The 21875-nt window shown below is 37.0% G+C and overlaps 1 protein-coding gene and 1 long non-coding RNA gene across 6 annotated transcripts in view; both read left to right on the forward strand.

Annotated features, from left to right (window-relative positions):
• The window catches only part of LOC310643071, a 937169-nt gene that overhangs the window by 74637 nt on the left and 840657 nt on the right, over positions 1 to 21875 (forward strand). The gene's annotated exons all lie outside the window — the stretch shown is intronic.
• Positions 1 to 21875, forward strand: part of LEF1 (lymphoid enhancer binding factor 1) — a gene marked incomplete at both ends in the record, with an annotated part of 109107 nt that overhangs the window by 64434 nt on the left and 22798 nt on the right. For 3 of the 5 annotated variants that reach the window (XM_083368085.1, XM_083368087.1, XM_083368088.1), the window contains 3 exons: positions 5844 to 5934; positions 11779 to 11901; positions 13827 to 13989. In XM_083368085.1, the coding sequence (XP_083224211.1) occupies positions 5844 to 5934; positions 11779 to 11901; positions 13827 to 13989 (377 nt within the window). Of the gene's footprint in view, positions 1 to 5843; positions 5935 to 7963; positions 8048 to 11778; positions 11902 to 13826; positions 13990 to 21875 lie in introns of all 5 variants that reach the window. The other 2 variants (XM_083368084.1, XM_083368086.1) reach the window with 1 other exon arrangement.

Below are 21875 nucleotides of genomic sequence, written 5' to 3' on the forward strand. Positions count from 1 at the left end.
CTTTATTTACTTTAAATAATATCTCTCTCTTTCGGGTACATATATCTTTTTTTTTTGAAGCTTAAGTATATGCAATTTTGGATAATTTTTGAGATCGTTAGACGGGGTTTTCAAACTCTGATCTCTGGTTTCCGTAAGCACTTGATGAAGTTTCAAACTCTAAGGGCAAAGCAAAAATCACTTGAATGCAGCAATTTTTATCTCAGCAAAAGTTTCCTTCCTGATCAGGGGTTCTAGAATTTAAAAAATGAAAAACTTTTTCTGAGCGATATGTTAGATAGATCTTTTATTAATGCATTTAGGTAGTTATATTTGTAAATGTTCTTTTGTATATCCATAGTTTGGGTCTTGTTTTTTTATTATTATTTTATGCATGCATAAATGTCAGATGAGCTTTGTGTATGTATTAATTACACTTTTTAAGGATTAGCATTAGGTGTCTATGAAAAGTATTTGCACCTCTTTCTCCTTGATCAGTCATGCTGGATCTTGCTAGGTAAGCCCAGTCACAAATGGCTCCCCTGCAGCAACTGGCCTTTATTGGACCAGTCTACTCAGTTGGTGATGGAGGAACTCCTTAGTAGCTTACACTGAGTTCTCTATTCCATGGGAGTGAAAAGGCTTCTTAATTGTTAATGCTGCCTGCAAACCATTTCAAATTCATTCCACTGATGGTGCTTGTGGTTGGGGAGCCTTGCAAACCCTGTAATCATTGTTTGTGGCCAGTTTTCCTTCTATGATCAAGAAGAAGATGCTAATGGGAGAAAGGAGAGAGATGTAATCATAGAAGAAAGGAAAAGTTTAGTTTCCACAATCTAGTCCTTCAGTTCCCTTAGATTACTGGAAGAGACTATTCACGAATAATTAAACCCATCGGTCTTGGTTTATTCTCTAATCAAGAAACTATATTTTGTAAAATCTAAATGATTGAGGTCAGAAAAGATGCTCAACCAAGAATTCTCCAGGTTTACCATTACCCTCTCAAATGAAAAAAAAAATATATGTGTCTTTTCATGGAAAAAAATGTAATGGTTTCTTTGGTGCCTGGCTTAGGCAAAAAATAAATAACCCACTTATTTTTAATAATTACATTTTAATCAAGTGTGTCAGTTAAAATAATAATATATTTCTGCAACTTTAAAAATTAAAACATTTAATGGGAAGAATAAAAAAAGAATAAATCATCACATACTTTAAATGAAAACAATTGATCTTATTTTTGCATATTTTCTGAAAAAAGGGAAAATATTTTTAAGACAGTCACTCTTTTTTAATCATTCCTCCTGTACTTATCATTTATACCTCATGATCTTTATAGCAACAACCGAAGAAAACCCTAATTTGCATAAATAGCGTGTTGCAAATGGAATCTTTATGGTCATAGCTTTCTCACTTTATTCTATTCTCATTTGTTGTTCTCATTTTGTGCACTGATGCTAAGAAAAGACATTTTTGGAAAATGAGAGTTTTGTCCATTTTGACTGCATTAAAATCCACAAAATACAGTACTTTGATCAAAGCAAATTAAGAGTGTTTGCTCAACAATTTTAATATAATGATGGATTTTATCAGGTATTTCAAAAGTTGTCTTATTAGTTGAAGAGTATAATATTGCTGATGGAACTCTTCTATCCTTGTTAAGAAAAGGAACAAGGTGGAAAACCAATTCATAAGCGCAGTAGAATTTACAGATCTAAACTCAACTAATGTGCCCAGAGTGACTTGGAACGGTGATGTGACCCCTCTCAAAGTTACCTGCAATTCCTCATGGCCATGTCAGTTCAATGAGCTCTATGCTAAGCCAAAGCAAAGCAAACTACCGGTACGCTGTGATTTAGTGCAATACATGAAACTAGCTATCATCTAATGTGCATGAAAATAGTGAGAGGTGTTTCACTTTTCAGGATAATGAAGCAAAGTAGAAGAACTGAAATAGACATACTGTATTATTTCAAATTATTCAGATATCCAAAGTTCTACAATTTTCTGGCTGTTTTTCTTAAAATGCTGAGGTTGTTTTAGCTATTACCTCTTGGTAACTTAGACTAGTATTGTGCTGAAAGCTCAAAGTAGATAGGAGTAGTGTCACATGATGTCTTATCTTGGCTGATAATGTGAAACTAAAGCATATGCATGCAAACAATCCTCCAAGCAGTTATGATCTTTAATCATATTATTTCCTGGCACATGAAGGAATGCTTTTATTTAGCTCTATTTCCTGGAGATGCCTAGAGTGATTCTTGGTAGGTACAGTAGAATAGTACTATGGAACAGATAATTTGTGTATATGCTTCAATAGTATGTGTGTTTACTATATAGTATTCTGCCCATATGTCTTACTGTAAAAGAAAATTTAAAAATCTTCTGTTAAACATAACCCAACGAACCATCAGTGACGTTATAGTCTTTTTCTTAAGATTGAAGTCTTTTTAAGCTCACAAATTTCTTTAAAGTAACTTTATATATGAGATCCCAAGGAAAATAATAGCAGGTTTTGTTTGTAGGAGATTTAGTAAATACCGAAGGAGATTTATAAATGTAGCAAAATAAGATTCACCGTTAACATGATGAATTTATTGCTCCTTGCTACTTTGTGTATGTGTGAATATGAGCTGAGCTACTAAGTGCAGACAAGTAGTTTTGAACATTTCCTGTATAGTTGAATGGCTGGCTGGTAAAGTGAACCAGATGTTTATATAAGGCAACTGCAAGAAGAATGAAATTCTCATTAATTGCAAGTTCTTAATTGAATTTTACACTGTAGTTGGTCCATCTAAACCAGGGGTGTCAAATTGCCTGCCGGTTTCATCATACTGAAGCCACGCCCACCCCATTGCCAGCAATGCAAAAAGAGTCACTATATGTCACGACACATCATGTGACGTGGGGAGTTTGACTCCCGTGTTCTAAACAATCTGATCATTTGTCTCTCTTATTATATAAAATAGACGACTTAAATATAAAATAAGACATTTTTTGTTTATTTTGCTTCATCCTTAATACACTAAATGTATCAATACCTTTATGGTCTTTGTGACCATCATGTCTTCTTGGGATACGAGATTTAGATATAGCATGAAAACCATAGGACTCATCTGGGATTTGGATTACCTTTAATCCTTAAGGTGGTTTTTAGAATTTGTAGAGTGTTTTTTTTATACTTTTGAGCATGTGAATTGATGAATCATTTCCAGTGAGACTTCCTTGCTCTATTCCAAAAATATTAACTACTACAAGAGTGACCTTGGCACCCAAGAGTCGACATGATGAGGAGCTTAGCCAGAGCTGAAGTGAGACTCAGAAGGTAAATGAATCATATCAAGTATGACCATTGCAGGCCTGAAAATGATTTTTAATTAACCACTGATCCTCAGTGGCAGCATAAAAGCTGTACATTGCCAGGGAACCATACAAAATGTATAAGCAGCAATTTACAAAATCTAATAAGTCTTTTTGAAACTGCTGCTTTCATTCATCCCCTAGCCTTTTTTATATATATTTAGCTGCCCAATGATTTCTCAAGACTTAATCTATTAAAGTCACACAAACTCTACTACTTTATCACTTGTGTATCATATAACTTCTTCCTTTTTTTCTTTTTAAATCAGAGAGACAATCAATCAAGAAATGTAAAAACTACGAGTCTTGTAGCATAAGCTTTTCTGGGCCAGACCCTACTCCATCAGATACATGAAGCAGTCACCTAATGGGTAGGTATATATATCCTAGTACAGAGAGAAGGAAATTAATATCTGTAGGGAGAAGAGTAGGGGGAGAGGCCCAGTGGTCAAGCATTGAAAAAGGGGGTGGGCAGTGTAATCACAATGCCATGCAGAGCGCAACTGATTACTCAATGCAATCCAATTTTATACAAACCTATGACAAAAAAGCATAAATTTTTAAAACTGGAGTCTTACATAAAGACCTACTTTTCTGCAAGGTTGCAACTAGCAACCTATTTCCAGTCAACAGAATCCATTTATATTTTGCTTATGTATTTTTCAACAGAATAGAAGAATTTGTAATAATTACTGCATAACGTTACACACTTGCCTCTCAAACAGTTCACTAATGTTAGATTTTAAAGATGAGTGCAGTAAAAATGCTGCAAAAGTTTTCCCATGAATACTTGAAAGAACTAATACAATGACTGCTGTATTTAATGGTTCAGTAAGCACTTTAGTTCAAGACAGATTGATGGCATCTTCACATAAAATCACTTGGTAAATATGCCCTTACAGCAAGTCGACTCTCCAGGCACCTTAGCAGAAAAAAGCACGATGTATTAACATCATCTTAAACTGATGTATTTCTACCATAGAGCACTGAAAAGACCACTGTTGTCTGCAGCCAGAGCCTACAATATAACTGTCTTTTCTCCATTCTTTGGGTTCAGAAACGTCTTTCTCTAGGAATTGCATCACAAATTCTTAAAACTCGACTTTAATTTGAGACAGTCAAGTTAAAAAATAGATTGGCAGGGTTTCATCAAGTGCCAAGGTATATCTTCTATAGGACCATCCATGCAAGATACATCCTGGAAGGTAGTCATTGATCCTCACAACCTTAAATGATTGGTTAGAATCTGTACCCAGGTCTAAAGCAGGTATTCATCAACACTAATGGGCTACCTAATGTAAGTTAAATTGTGATGCCACTTCTGTTCCATACCACCTCAAAAGATAACATCAGCCATAATATTGAGAATTCATCTGTCCATTATGCCCTTCTATGATAAACGAAACAAGGGTTTTTCTAATTCAGAAAAAATCTAAAGATAAATGAAATTGAAAGCTGCTTAATTTGGTATTCCTGATGAAGCTACTGTCCTTTTCTACGATTTTATAGTGTTGATGTGCTATACCTATTTGTAATCTACTAGTGATTCCACTAGTTACAAATGAGTCACACTCATTCTGATTTGTGTTCTGCATAATATTGTGGTGCATCTACTTTCTTGTGCAGTGCTTGACCTTTTGGCTTTGCTTTCGACACCTCCTTCTCTTTGTACCTAGGGTATATGCATACACATTTACCTACTGAGGTGACTATGTATTTGGTTTATGAAAACTTATGTCACAAAAAACTGATAGATAAAAAGGTGCCAATTAACTTTTTGACTATTATTCATATCAGGTTGGGGAACTGCAACCCTCACTTGGGAATGATAACCAAATTTGGTAAATACTGTCACATGATTATAAAAATGGCTAATATACAATCTAGTTTCATTTATTTAATTTAATCCCAAATGATAGTATCTAGGAAACTGATTGTTTCACTAGGTGATGTGCTGGTTTTTAATCTGTTCTCATAAAAGATGCGATTTTGGTGTTCAATCCTTCAATGTTCCTGAAGACATAGAGTTGGATCCAGCCTAAGTAAGTTACCTGAGATCAATACAAGCTACTTGAGAACAGGACAAAGTTAATTGAGTACCATTGATTTATCATGAGAACTTGGTGGAAATCAATCTTCTGTTCTAAAGGATCTGTATTAAAAAAAATGCGATTATATTATTTATCCTCCAGGTTGGATTAATTTCTCCAGTTTTAATTATGGCTATGACACTAGTTGAGGAGTAATAGTCTGGAAGATATCAGGATAGAGTAGAAAAAAGTAGTCTACGTCATCACTACTGGGGGAAAATACCTCCTTATACTGCACACTCAACCTTTCTTTTCATAGATTCAGTGGCGCTATTCTCTGTTTTATCATGGGATTTTTATTATTTATTTTTAATGCCGTCCATCTCTCCTACAAAGGGACTTTGGGTGGCTTAAAGGCTATTTTTAATGTTCTTTAGGCTAAAATGATCATTTACATTCTGTACTTTTTAACAGGCATGAATCGGCATCCACCAGGTCCTGATATTTCCACCTTTTATCCCTTATCTCCTGGCAGTGTTGGGCAGATAACCCCACCACTTGGCTGGTAAGAGCTTCCTGATACTTCTGAGTCACACATCTGTGTACATGTGTGAGTCACACACATGTATTTTGTGTTATGTAAACCCAGTGCAAGTTTATTGACTTGAGAAATGACTCATTTTTAAATTATTGTAATGTTTCAATTATTAAATAACATTTATAAAAAGTTTAGAAATGTAATTGGCTTTGCGGAGCAACCTACTAAGAGCAAATCTGGATTCCAGAAACAATATGATGTTCTTAAATGAAATCCACTCTACGATTTACAGATTATATGGCTTGAATACTTGGGGGCCTAATAATATGTGTTAGGTAAGATCATTTATTTGGACTTTTAAAATACACAGGTTCCACTGAATACATATAGAATACATACATATTACCACTAAATAACCATAATTCATATGCTCATTTTGCACTAATTTATCTTCAATGTAACAAATGGCTTAAATTTGTAAAATTCTTCAAGCAAACTCTTCATCACGAAGGAGGAATGCCCAATTTGATTCAATGTATTAAATGTGTTCTTTGTTTAGTCTAAGCTGAAAAAATAGCAATTGAATGAATTTACCTTTCATGAAATTTCTTCCAAGTAGTCAATCAGGTGCAGTATTACTTAGCAAGAGTGTATCTGACATAAATAAATGGGGGGGGGGAGAATTGTTGTAATCCAATTTTTTGTAAATTTTAGATAATATTAATGATGCTAATGATCTATATTATCTATATTACCTCTTTATTTATTTTGGGAGTGATTCTTGTTATTAAGCTGGTGCAGTAGATAAAAAAACTCCATTTGCTACATGATATTAATTCATGTCAAAAAATACTAAAAATATTTTAACAAACCTTTTTAATTGAAAAGAAAATTAGGAAAGGCAAGAGTTTGATGGCCAAGCTTTTTATATTATTGCAGCTGCTTTTTCACTAGGGAAGGATTTTTGGAGTGTGGGAATAGATTCAGTTCCAATGTCTAAATTTTAACAATTGTTTGCTTTTTTGGGACATACATTTTTTTCAAAAAAGATGAATCTGATCTAAAAATATGTAATATGAATAGTGTACAGCAGAGAATGCTCTTATGTTTACTGCTGTACTTTATGATTGATATTTGAATTGTGTGTGCATAAATGTGTACATGTGCAATGGTCTAATCTGCGTGCATGCATAGAAGTTGATTTAAGTGTGAAGTGCCATGATGAGAATAAGAAACAGCCAGCAGCTCTGAAATGCCAGTTTCTTAAATCTGTCAATCAATAGCTCTGCTTGAATAGAATTGAGTGTAGTCTTTCAAGAAAAATTAAGTTATTCTCTCTGAAGTCGATACACAAGTGTGTTAACTTCTATTCAGAAGTTGATTACTTCACCATGGAGAAAAAGACAATGTAAACTATACATGAAAGATTCAAAATATCTGAAACATTTAAATTGACCTATTAATGTATCTATTCAGAAGAACAGAAGTTTATATTAGAAGTTTCTTTGTATTTTAAACTCCATTTCAAGGTGTTTTTTTGCCTTCAAACTGTATGAACTTGGGCTTTGTACACACATTGGGTCTGATTTCAAGAAGATTCTTCAGACAGTTTGTTATATGCAAACAATATTCTCCAATGCTTTACAATGTGGGAAAACACACAGTTGCTTAAAATATAACATACAGTTAATGCTTTCGTTAGAGTCCCAGTATACTAAGATTTTTTTAGAATTCCCTTTTACCAAAGATAGACAAAGCTATTGGTTCCTTCTGCCTGATTGCTCCAGTTTGGCTCCTCCTCCTTCTGCCATGGGAGTGGCTAAACAATACAGGAAAGTAACGCCCTTTTGTATTTTATGAAAACTGGGATTCTCAGTTTGTTGCCATTTTAATAATCATAATATACCAAGAATAAATCCTAGTTTATTATTCTTTTGAAGTGAAGAATAAGCTTACTTGGTTTATTAGTTGGTTATCACTTTATTGGTGTTTGGAAAAAGGCAGATTCACTTCTGTTACATTATAATTGATGGGTTGCTTTCTTCTGTGACCTCAGGCAAGGTCAGCCTGTATATCCCATCTCAGGTGGATTCAGGCATCCCTACCCATCTTCACTTTCAGTCGACACTTCCATGTCAAGGTAGGTGTAGGTGGGGAATAACCGGCTCAGGAGTAAATGCTGGACATGAAGGGGAATTGGCTATATTGCTTTGTGCTGGTGACTCCTTTGCTTCCTCTCTGCCCCATTAGTTAAATTGCATTTAAGTCTTTGTGTGTGTATGTATATATAATACTGTGTATATACAGCTTGCTATTATCATTGGCTGATTAAAAAACATCAAATCTGTGATACAGCAATCTTACTGAAGCCAAAGAGAGTAATTGTTTTGTCAGCAAAAGTGCAATGAAATGATGGAAAATAAAACTTTTTACAGTTTGCTTTTTGTTCTCTTTCCTTACTCTGCAGTTTAATTGTAGAATGCAAGATGGGGAAAAAATTTTACAGGCTCCAAACTATTTTACAAGTATGGCAAAAGAAGCTGTGTAGACATGGTTATATTGCTGTATGAATAAGGAACTTTAGTGCAAGTAGGCAGCACTAACTAGGTGTTGGTGGTGGCCTAATATTATATCATTCTTATCTTTCTGTGGTATGAAAATATGGGATTTATATGCTGTGCTATATATCTATATGCTGTGCTTGGTGTACCCAAAGGTCGCTGTCATTTTCTATGTATCTTGTATCAATAAAATGCAACATACAGATAACAACAATTTAACACATTTGGTGTGTGCATACATGTGCGGTTTGCAATTTAATCATACTTTTTATTTCCTCCCATTTACAAATGTACCAAACTCTGCAGACCCCCTATGAGAACATCGCAGCCTCCCAGCAGTCTGCAGATCAAGGGTTGAGAACCACTGGGCTAGATAATTTTATGTACAGTGCAGAAAAAAGTAAGAAATAGGAAGCTAAAGAAAGTAAAGGTATAATACAAGAAAACAATAGCTCAAACTAATTTACACCAGCATTTTTTCACTGTATTGCTCCATATCTTTCTATCTTTTTGAAAAAAAATCCTATTGTTCTTTAAATTTCTCATCATTCTCTTTCTAAGAATCTCATCAATCCCATCAAGTGCTTTCTCTCTTTCTTTCATGCTGTCGCTCCCTTTTTCAGGGTTCCTTTTTCAGCCCTCCTTCATTTAACAATGCTTCACTCTTTACAGAATCTTTTCTAGTTTTACCCCAAGCCTAATAATCTTATTCCGTGCAGATTAGGATCTCGGAATGGAGACCATTTTGCAAACCAACGTATTGTTGCCCAGAGGCTGGTAGTGTATTGATATGCACAGGATGCAGTCCTTGTCAATATTAGAGTTGGTCTGGACCGCATTCGATGGGAGAAACTAATCTTGGCCAAATAAAGAGAATAACTGGTTCCCCATCACTGCCACCAGCACCAGCACCACTTTGATGATCTTTAAAACATTGGGGCATTATTGATTTTATCTATTCAATTTACGCATGTTCCCTAGCTTTTTATAATATTAGCAGAATGGTCTGCTTTTAAGCTGGTAATAATTTGAGTGGCTTCACTATTATGAAGTACAGAAAATTCTGCTGGGGTCGTGAAAAGCTATTTGACACAGTATTTACTGGAATATTTTTTTTATAAAGCAGTGAAGAGATAGGATGAGGTAGGATCTATGCTGGAAATCCTTTTCAGTGTAATCGGTAAGCTGCCCCCAAAAGTCCTTGTGGTATGCAGTAGCAGAGTGCAGAGTGCAGAGTGGGATCTTTTAGAGGTTACATAATGGTTTGATGAGAGCCACACACACACCATACTGTGTAACTAGGAACATCTCCCTCTAAATTCTTACAATTTGTTTTCAGCCATTATACCATCAGCTTATTCATATTTGAACAGGCTGTTTTTGTTCAATCTCTTTCTTCCTCCCAATTTTATTTAAACATATCTCAACTCTTCTTCAAAACTCCTTGAAACTGCTAATCAAGACTTCATACACTCTCATCACAGGCAGTTGGCCAACTTTATGATCTTAAGGGCTCTGTTTCACAACTACCCACACTGTAGGAACTAACTTTTGCCCCTCACGTAGGCTTATTCACTTGGTGAGAGTTACTCAGTAGACCTAGATAAACATCACCAGGCATTTATTAAACAGGCTCATCACACTATTTGTTCTTGTCTGGGAACAACCTTTATGGATGGCTCTGAAGCTCCTCATTTTCCTCCAAGCCTCAGTTTAGTGGTTCCTTCATCTCTTTGAGAGATCAGTTGGATTCTCTACGGTTTGACATTTAGCTAATATTTTCACTGGAGAAAATGTCCATAAAGGCTTTAGAAGTTTTAAGAAGCTTGCCCTGCTCAGTTCCACCAAGGATAAGAAGTAAGAGAGGAGTAAACCTTCTCTTGTCTACTCAGTTCCACCTGCAACAACTCAAGTTTCTTTTCAGTGTGGATGTTTCAAATTCTATTATCCATTCTTGCTATTGAAAATGTTTCCAGTTTCTGAATTATTTCATAAAAGCTCTACTACATATTGGACCCTTTCCTTCTCTATACATTAATACACCTGTGCTCATATGGAAAGCTCTGTTTCACTCCCTCCCACGGGAGCTGGCTAGAGAACTAGGCATCTTATAAAAAGATCTTTGTTTCATAAAGAATTAACTGTAATTGCAGTTCTTTGAATGCCAACTGTACATTCTCATAGCTTGTCCTGTTATTTGGTCTCGGGAAGTCTCAGCACTGGATCTGTTGTGGTGACTATTTATTCATGTATATTCCACCTTTACTATTTTTATAAATAAGGCAGTGAGCATACCTAATACTCTTTCCTCCTCCGATTTTCTCCACAACAACCCTATGAGGAGGATTGGGCTGAAAGAGAGTGACTGGAACCACCCTGGTCACCCAGTCGGTTTTTATGTCTCAGGCAGGACTAGAATTCACAGCCTTCTGGTTTCTAGACCAGTACATTATAACCACTACACCAAACCTGGGTTGGCAGGAACCATGCCAATGTTTGCGTTCACAGGAATAGCATTCTCACCAAACAAGTCTGTAAGCGCAAGTGTATAATTCTTGTGTGAGCATTCACATATGACTACTCTCCAGAACTGTGTGCATTCTCTACTTTTAACACAGATAGGCTGTGTCCCTGTATACATTTATAATATATACCCTGCATACACTAATAATAGATAACATGCCAAAAGGCTGAAATGCACATGGCCAGTCTCTTAAAAGATTAGTTATAAAAGCAGCCAGATGGGAAAGGGACAATGTTCAATATTGAAGGATAATAGTATCATGAGGATGAGTAGTGAGTGTATCCTGTGCCTTAGGAGTGAGTCACGTATCATAGAGACCAGATAAATATGATTGAACAGATTGATCCCGGGATTTATATTATACAATTGGAAAGCTATAGCTTCTCAAAGAAATGCAACTTTTTCAATCTATTTTTTTCCTGCATGATCATTCCTCCTTTTGATAGCTGGTGATGGGTAACTTTAATGTCATATTTATGTGAAAAATATTTTTATGGGGCTAGGATGAAATTAGCATTGTTTCCTACTGTATGTGTTTTTAGAATACTAATTTCTTTGCATATAATACAAGATATCTACTGCAGCATTTCTCCAGGATTAAAGGACAAAAATAATCCTGTTTATTCTGTCCATATCTTAGCTGTCAAATATAGGCATCTTAATATCTTTGCTGCTAGCCCAATAGGAAGTATTTCTTCATAGGCTTCCCTATGATTCATATAATTGTTCAATGCTAGGCTAAAATTGCCATTATGAAAAAGACTTGTCGTTTTCCATCCTTTGTAGGTTTTCACATCATATGATCCCAGGTCCTCCAGGACCCCACACAACTGGAATCCCTCATCCTGCCATTGTAACACCTCAAGTCAAACAAGAACATCCACACACAGACAGTGACTTAATGCACGTGTGAGTTGGACTTTTCCACATCTTTTAACAATCCTTAATCTGCATTGCTTGGGAACCAAGTGCACATTGCAATAATTGTGATAAAGGGCTTTTTTTTCTGCTTAACATTAAAATAAAGTGTTGGATATGTGCCTGAGTACAAATATAGCATTATATTTTCAGACGTCACCACCTTGAACAGAACTGGGCTTTTTATAGTCCCTGGCCACATATGGCCTTTTGGCCGTCCTTGTCTGTCCTCTGTGAGGTCAATCAAAAATTAAAAATCAAATGTAAATAAGTGTACATCATGCATATAATACACCTGCATTGCTTTTATTTTGAAGGTAGCTGCTATTTTTTTTTAAATTTACATAAGTTCATGCATGTGTGCATGCCTAGGCACCTTCACAGCCCTACTGGTTTGGTCTTCCACGATTTCTCATTTGGCCCCTTGGAAAAATTAATCGCCCACCCCTGACTTTGAATATGAAGCTGTTTACACAGAGATAACTCTTTTAGTATCATGTCAATGAAGGTTTGCTATGTTCTAATTTTAATACAATCCAGCCAAATGCGTATTGTGAAATGGATTATATCTTATCCAAACTTATCTCATACCAACACAGAGAAATAAAAATATTTGCATAACTAGAAATATGTTTCGTTTGGATTGAGGTAATACTTGTAGAATCTCTTTCTAATTTTATATTCTCAGTTCTAAGTGGCTCTTATGGTTAACCTAACAAAGGAGTATAGTTTAAACTTATATTTCAAGCGAAAACAGGCTTTTTATATAAAAAGCACAATTACATACAAATTAAATATATAATTAAAAAAATAAATGTTGTAGATTAACACAGATATGGGAAATATACATAAAAGTGCCAAATAACACCAAAATTAGATTGCTTTTGACTTGGTCATAGGTAAAGATAAAACTCCTTTTATGTGACAATAATCCCCAGAGTTAGCCTTAAATGTACTTTGGGGATTTGAACTTTGTTTTTCTGCCCCTCTATTTTATGAAAAAAGATATATGGATATTAGTCTTTTTAAAGGAGGTGAGCTTATTACTGTTCCATCTTCAGACCTGTCATTTCATAAGCACATTTTATACCATTTAAATAGGCTGGATGGAAGCAGTATCATTTATCTTTAAAATATTGGGCTTTGTTCTACTTGCCATATTACAGGAAACTCTGCTCCTCGACACCCCTTTGACTGTTGATTCTTGCATTGCTAATTATTAGTTTATCCATAAGTTACTTTGGTCTTAAAAAGGCATCTACTGCTATATGTGTGCATGTCATATAGCCATAGAAATTTGATACATCTGGAAATATTTGTGAGTTAAGGAGCTCTAAGACGCGGTGGCTCAGTGGGTTAGGACACTGAGCTTGTCGATCAGAAGGTCGGCAGTTTGGTGGATCAAATCCCGAGTGCCGCGTAGCAGAGTGAGCGCCTGTTACTCGTCCCAGCTTCTGCCCACCTAGCAGTTCGAAAGCACGTAAAAATGCAAGTAGAAAAACAGGGACCACTACGGTGGGAAGGTAACAGCGTTCCGTGCTAGTCATGCCGGCCACATGACCACGGAGATGTCCTCGGACAAGCGCTGGCTCTTCGGCTTTGAAACGGAGATGAACACCGGCCCCTAGAGTCGGAAACGACTAGCACGCGTGTGCAGGGGAACCTTAACTTTACCTTTAAGACTTCTTAACAAATAACATAGGGAAATACTTCTAGATAGGGATGAGAGGTTATTTTTGGCTTTCTTCTTTCTTTTTTCTTTCTGCCTGAACACTGAAATAACCTAGGAAATATTGCCAATTAGAAATGAGGAGGTATCTGTTGATGACCTGAAATGCAGTATAAAATATCCCTTAAAAATGAGCATGGTATCAGTTGTACTCTTCCATATGTTCTCTTTCCTCCTGTTACCTTAGGAAGCCTCAGCATGAACAGAGGAAAGAACAAGAGCCCAAAAGACCTCACATTAAGAAACCTCTGAACGCTTTCATGTTATACATGAAAGAGATGAGAGCGAACGTTGTAGCAGAATGTACTCTGAAAGAAAGTGCAGCCATCAACCAGATTCTCGGCAGAAGGGTATGAAGAAATATGTTTTTGCGTATTGCATATCATGTGTTTAGTCTACAGTATTCATCTCACCCACCATCAATGGTGGGATTCAAATATGTGAACAACCAGTTCCCTGTGTGGATGCCGCTTCCGAAGTTCATTCTGGGCCTGGGCAACAAAAAATTAGCTATTGGTTCTGTCGAAGTGGTGCAAATTGGCTGAATCCCACCACTGGTTTGCATCCTCTAGAGCAGGGATCCCCAACCTTGGCCACTTTATGACTTGTGGATTTCAACTCCCAGAATTCCTCAGCCAGCATGCTGGCTGAGGAATTCTGGGAGTTGAAGTCCACAAGTCATAAAGTGGCCAAGGTTGGGGACCTCTGCTCTAGAGTTGTTGGATTGAGATTCAGTTCCAATTATCCTGATTATTGTATTAGACCTCATCTAGGAGGCCTCTCCCTTATTTATTTACAAACTGATTATAGCTAGTCCTTGATTTATAACCACAATTAAGCCCAAAATTTCCATTGTTAAACAAGGCTATTGTTAAGTGAGTTGTGCCTCATTTTACTTTTTTTTTGCTGTAGTTGCTAAGGGAATCACTGCAGCTATTAAGTGAATCACACAGTCATTAAGCCAATCTGGTTTTCCCCATTGACTTTGCTTGTTGGAAACCAGGAGGGAAGGTTACAAATGGTGATCACCAGAGCTAGTGTGTTTCCCCGTGTTCACACACAAACACACACACACACACACACAGCACAGCACAGCACATTGAGTGAGAGGTTGTTACTCAAACCCCCAGCAGTTCTCAGGTAGACAACACAAAGAGCAGGTTCAATCACCAAGCCTGGCAGGACTTGGGTGGCACCAGAGTTCCCGGACAAAAGAAGTCCACTAAGCATGATACACAATCCAAGAGTCAGTCCAAGATTCAAACACACAGGAAGCAGGAATACAGAGCAACGACACCAAGAACATTGTTTCAGCAAAGCCCATCTCTTTAAATAGATAATGTTGGAATGGCCCTTCACAATGAGCAAGGCTGCCTCCTCACAAGTAGCCTGGCCAACCTGTGTTGTGCCTGTTGCCTCTCTGCCCTGTGCATTCTTGGGTTGGGGAGGGGGAAGAAAAGGTGTGGACTCCACCCCTTCATTCTCATTGACTGCAGGCAGCTGCTCCTGCTGTTCACTTGAAGCCTCCAGGTTAACCTGCTGAAGCTGTGGCTCTGTCTGCTTGGGCTCTGCCTACTAGCTACCCAACCGATCATTCTGCTGTGGCTGCTCCATTGAGCTAGAGCCCTCCACTCCATGGTCTGTGTCTCCATACCCTCCTGTACTCACTTCCCCAGATATTCTAGGACCCGGATCTTCCTCCTCCTCCTCCTCCTCCTCCTCCTCCTCCTCCTTCTCCTCCTTCTCCTCCTCCTCCAAATTCCTGTCCATAGAGAAGGCCAGAAACATGTCCATGACAGCCAGGGACAGTGCAACTTTCTTAAATATAGAGATGAGATGAGATGGTAAGATAAGAAGATAGGGTAGGGTAGGGTAGGGTAGGGTAGGGTAGGGTAGGGTAGGTAAGTTAAGTTAAGATAACCTTTATTGTCATCTTTTTCTGTTAACACAGTGACACACATTAAAATGCCAGTTGTGCCCAAATTTTGTTCACATGACCATGGGGATGCTGCAATGGTCTTAAGTGTGAAAAAGGGTCATATATCACTTTTTTCAATGCTGTTTGAACTTTGAATGGTCACTAAATGAATGGTTGTAAGTCGAGAACTACCTGTATACTGTTATTAGTTGGAGAAATGATCAGATAATTTAAAATAAACCCAAAGATTCAATGTCATCTATAATGATTTTTTTTTTGTCAGCTGCCGTATGTATTTAATTTCTCTCAGTCCCCATACTCTTTGTTCTCACTTCTACAACCAGGAGTCATCTGGGAAAAGCAACTCTTGCCAGATTTCTTTGCTCACAAGAGTTTAATGCTTTCATGAAACAAAATCAATAGCAAACAGCATCCCAGTTGCACTGTGGTGCAAAGTAGTTATTGGAGCAGATAGCTAGATTTCTATTGTCCAACAAATGAAACAGCTTATTTTCAAAAGAGGCCTGAAAATTCAACCTGTATTTCACAATGAGATTAGGCTAAGGCAGCCTTTTCCAGTGGAAAGTGGTGCATAAATACTGTAGGCAATCCTCAACATCATATACTTCATATTCTGCTTTACACAGCTTTTGCAGGGAGAGAGAATAGATCTAATCAATCTCAATCATGTTAAAATATTATTGCAATGCATTTTTATAAAAATATACATGTACCAAAAGTAGCAGAAATGTTTTTTTTAAGTTGTGACTCTTACGCTTTTTACTTCCTTCAGATCTTTAATTTGATCTGTGCCTGCCAAGCACATAAACCTTTTGCTTATAAAATTAATCTTGGCGTCAGAGTGATTAGGAGCCTATATGCTATGAATACTATGATGTTTATTGCATGGTCCCATCAAAGCATATGTTATGGGTTTGATTATTATGTTTCCTAAACATGTCACATGATTAGAAATTCTTACTTATTTCCCCAAACACTGAATTAGCTTAAGCTCTTGTCTGTATTTTGATAATTTTCTTCATTACTTAAGATACCTTTTGTCTCCCAGGATAATTCCTATATCTTGTATAGTATAGGGTATTGGTTTATAGCTTAATACTTATAAAGTCTTGAGATATACTGAGAGTGGTCTTTTTCTGGATAGGCATTGGGTTATGAATCTAGATGTTATACTTTGATTTGAGGTAGCCTACAGTGCTGATTGGTTAGTGGGTAATATGCCACAAGGACATTTTCCAGTTCTTATGTCAACATGTGATCTGCCTCCTTAAGATTCCACATATTTTCAGCAAGTGGCTAGACTTGCCTCAGATAGATAGGATTAGGGTTGGTTAGTATTTGGTTGGAATGCTATAGGGATTTTTTCCAGTAACACTGGATTTTAAAAAAAGAAAGATCTGGTAGAACAGATTTAGAAAGAAATTTCCAAATTTTGCCAAGAAAACTATCCAGGTGTCAGGAATTGAATGGAAGGAGACTATTATTCACTTTCAACAGGTAGTCCTCGATTTCCAGCAGTCACATGACTGCTCTTAATGTAAGAAGCATAGTCTACAATGGGAAAAAGTTTGATTTATACATTTGACATTTTAGCTGAGAGAGATTCAGTTTTTTTATCTTCACTGAAATACTTTAATATACTGTAGACATAAGCAGTCCTTATTTAGCAATTAATATTTGGACCACAACTTGGCCATTAAGTGAAGCGGTTGTGAAATAAAACTGTCGCTGTGCTTATGATTTTCAGCTTTTCTTTGCTTTACAGTCTTGTAAAGGTTGTAAATGCAAAGACTGGTCATAAGATTACCTTTTCTATCACCATCGTAACTGTGAGCAGTTGCTACCTGAGGCAGTTGCTAAATGTAAATTACGTATTTCACTTTTTGTAAGAATTATTTTTCTTTTGATATATCATGTTTCAAAAATGAATAGAGATCAGGGACCATTTTAGCAAGCATCAAAAGTGAAACATTTTAAACATACACTTTAAAGAAGCATATTAAAGAGTTCTCATTCAGGCTACTTCTATATAAATTATGGCCTTATCAATGGCATGTGTACTGACCCCACCTTTTGAATACCTGGCAATCTCAGGAAAATCTTGTCTTTACAATTATTTCTGTTCGAGTTCAGTTGGCTCTGAGCATCTATCAATTCATGTAGATTTGGCTATTGGCATAATAGTGCAAACATCATTTTCTAACACTTGCACTGATCTGTTAAAAGCATAGTTTGTATATAGCAGCAGATGGAAACAACTGAAATTGCATTGTAGTGAAAGGAGAAATAGCATTGTGGGACTCTAGCCAAACCTTTACTGAAGCCTTTCTCTAGGGTTATTTCAGAACAGAAAAGGACAGGATGATTAGTTTTATTTTAAAGGATTGAAATTCGGCTGTCTTAAAAGCTCATTCCGTTTCTACATAATATATTTCAAAATAATTGATTACACTATGAATTCAGTTATACGTTTCAGTTATATGTTTAGTATTGCCCATTAGAGGAGAACAGTAAATAAGTGACAAAAAACCCTAGATGATGCTCATTTTTAAAATGTAATGTTATCATTTTAGCATTACATTATATTAACATCCCTGCTTACAAGATGTTTTATACTGTAGATGCATCTTCCCCCTACAAAGTTAGCAAAAATAGATAAAAAAATCTCACCGACGTGCTGCAGAAGGCTTCCATGGACTTACTATCATATATGGTGGGAATGTTCAAAAGCGCAAATTTTTTGGCAGTGGATAAAAAATTGGTTGGAAGAAATACTACTACAAAAAATTGATTTTAAACCAGAAACCTCCTTATTAGGGATTATGAATGATAAACTCAGCAAAGCATCTTTCTACTTATTATTGCATATTTTAACCGCAGCAAGATTGCCGTATGCCCAAAAATGGAAAAGAAAAGAAATACCCACTGAAGAAGAAATAACAGATAAAATTTTATCCTCCGCCAAAATGGACAGGTTAACCCTAGAGATCAAAAATAAGACTGAAACAGAGTATTATGAAATTTGGCAAAATTTGTACGATTGGCTAGAGATAAGGAGGATCACTGAGATGACTATTGTTTGATTAGTCGATAATGTAAGGACTTCTTATTAGCACCTATATCAGGACACAACTCAAAGATATGTAAATATAACGCTGATGACTGAAAGACAGTTTACCAAAAAATTTACAGATGTTATATGTACAGTTTGTTATACTCTGTCCCGTCATAGAATGTATTTTAAGTTTTTTTTGTTTTTTCTTTCTGTAACATAAGGTAATACTAATAGTAGTGTTATAGCCAGGGAAGTTGAATCATGTCCACTTTTGTTTTTAAATGTACACTTAGTAAAATTTTCTAATAAAAAAATATTAACATCCCTGCTTTACTGCTTTATAAGCACTGAAGCTGGCTTACTACAATAAAACAAAAGGCAAAATAGAAAAGGCAACAGTAAGATCAATAAAATCAAAATGTTGGGTTACAGCAGCCAAGTTTTAAGTTGCAAAAATTGTGACTAAATGACAGATAATTCAGAATACTATGATTTGGTTTTGTGTCTAAAAGATAAGATTTCTCCAAAGCTTCTGTTACTAATATTTTTAAGCAGCTCTCCTTCCTTGGTAATGCAGTGTGTCTTTGGCACTTCATCTCTTTTCTTGGCTCCCTCCCATGTTTCCTGCTGCCTGTAGCTCTTGGAAGCTGCAAGCTTCTGCCCTAATTTCCTGCTGTGAAACAGCTGATGGGCAGCTGCAGCGATTGGATCAGGCTGCTGCTTGAAGGGCGAAGGCTGCTGTGGTTCAGGGAAGGTTGTGTATGAGTGCATAGAAGAGCAGCTCACTTGTTCTAAAAATTGCCTCAGGTTCAATATTTTTGGAATGTTAAAACTACAGGGTTTGGTTTTTAAACAATGCAAGTACTAAGCTCAACAATAAGAAGTGGTGCTTTAAAGGGCCTTCATTAGGAAGAGAACAGTCTGTAGCTGAAATTCCACATGACTGGAAAAGTGACCAAAACACCCCAAGGTGGAAGATTTTGATTAGCCTTCTAAAGTACATTCTGTTGTTGCTATGCTGTTGCTCAGAAATCATCCCGAGAAGTGCTGCAGGATTGCATGGTTAAAAAAGCAGATTAATAAATTGGATGGTTGAATTAAACGTTCTAATTTTTAATTACCATTATTGATTCTTACTCCAAATGCATCACTTCAAGATTTCATTGCTACAACTAATTAATCTGTGAAAAGGAGTTACCAAAAGATCTTCCTTTCCATTCAGTTGATTCATATGGCACCATCTCCATGATCCTAAATATTGCAATTGTTTTTATTTACGTGTTAGGTTTATATACTTATATACAACTCTGGGTGGTGGCATAGAACATTTAAATAAAACAACCCATAGGTAAAACAATATAAAAAATAAAAATCATTGTTAAAAGTTAAAATATTACAGATATTTAAAATATACAAAACTACAAGGCATGGAAAATATATCAGCCACATTAGTGGAGCCATCTTAAAATGTCTTCAGTTCTCTGGGATCTTGAGGGACTTCTGAAACATTAAAAGAGAGGAACTAACCTGACTTGGAGAGAATATTCCATAAGGCAGACACCATAGCAGAGAAGGCTTGCCTTCTGGGACCCATCATCCTAGCAGATGGTATCAACAACATACCTTCTTTGCCAGATCTAATGGGATGGGCTGATGAAATTGGGAAAGAAGTTGCTAAGATAACCCAGTTCTATGCCATGAAGGGCTTTAAACCAGCACCTTGAATTTTAAGTGAAAGCAAACTGGTAGCCAATGCAACCCACAGAGCAGAAGTTGTGAGAACATCCATAACTGCCCATGTTGCTGCATTCTGCACCAGTTGAAACTTCCAGATCCTCTTCAAAGGCAGTCCCACGTTGAACACATTATCGTAGTTCAATCTGGAAGTGACTAAGGTACGAGTGTCTGTGGACAGAACTTCCCAATCCAGGAATGGGTGCAACTGACATACAACATGAAGTTGTGCAAAAGCTTTTCTAGACATGAGTGTTGCCTACTCTTCAAGCAGGCATTCAGAATCACCTTCAAAATGTGCACCATATCAGTCTAGAGCAGTATGACTTCATCCAAAGATGGCATAGTCCTAGAAGCAACAGGCCCCAAAACCTAAAGCTGCTCAATTTTGCCAGAATTCAGCTGAAGCCTGTTGTTCTACTCCAGACCTCACAGCCTCCAGGCACTGAGATAAGATCCTCATGGCATTGCTTAGTTCATCAGCGGAAGTGATATATAATTGGGTATCATCATCTTCATTCATTGTCATGTGAAAGCCATATTTATTCAAAGTTTCCACCATAAATGGGGCTGCCATTTCCAGAATGGAGAAGGAACACGGGGGACAATGCAGGGCGGCAAGAAAGTGCGGTGGCGGCAATGGAGGGCTGGTGAAGGGATATGAGGGCTGGCGGAGGGAGGCAGCAGGGGAGGCTTATGCCCTCTGGTCATGGCGCAAGCCATGGGAGAATTGGTGGAGGAGAAAGTGGCAGGGACCGAAGAAAGCCCCTCCAGTGGCAGAGATCGCTACTGCACAGCACCAGCAGAGCCTTTCGCCGTCACTCCCCCCTTGGCTCCAAAATGGCAAAGGGGGACTAGGTAAGGCCCATCCTCCATAGCATGACAGTCCAGCTTGGGAGGGGAGTGAAAGAAGAGGCGGGCAGGAAGCTGACATGATCAAAGGTACAGCATCTCCATTTGGTTTCCTTCGCTCCTCTCTGGAACTTTTGGGGAGGGTTTATTTTTCCCCAGCCTGGATGGAAGTTGAATGAAAACCAAACGTGTTCCGGAAAAAAACAGATTTATCCTAACCAGTTCGCCAAACTCAACAAAAAATTAAGTATCGTTTCTGCTAGACCGGTGTGAAGCAGCTGAATCCCACACTGGTTTCCACCAATGATTTTATCCTAACAGCAGACACTCTGCCTAGCATTTCCCATCTATGTTTTATAGTTTTGTTTTGCATTTGTTTCTGTGGCTTCAGACTATCATTCCTTAGCTGTCTCTCTTGTTGCAATACCATCTGCTGTCTCTCCACCACAAATGTAGTAAGATATGTTTCAATATTTAACTCCATGCATTCCAGCTGTCCCTGTCATACTGAATATTCAGACTCCCGGGTCAACAAACATAGACACATGAAAATGATGAGTTATTATATTACCCCTAAACAATTTTTCAATATTATCTCATAATTTATCAAGGTATTGCATTCATTGCATGCAAAATTCAAAATTTGCTACACTATA

This window comes from Vipera ursinii (genome assembly GCF_947247035.1).
Source record: "Vipera ursinii genome assembly, chromosome: 7".
NCBI lineage: Eukaryota > Metazoa > Chordata > Lepidosauria > Squamata > Viperidae > Vipera > Vipera ursinii.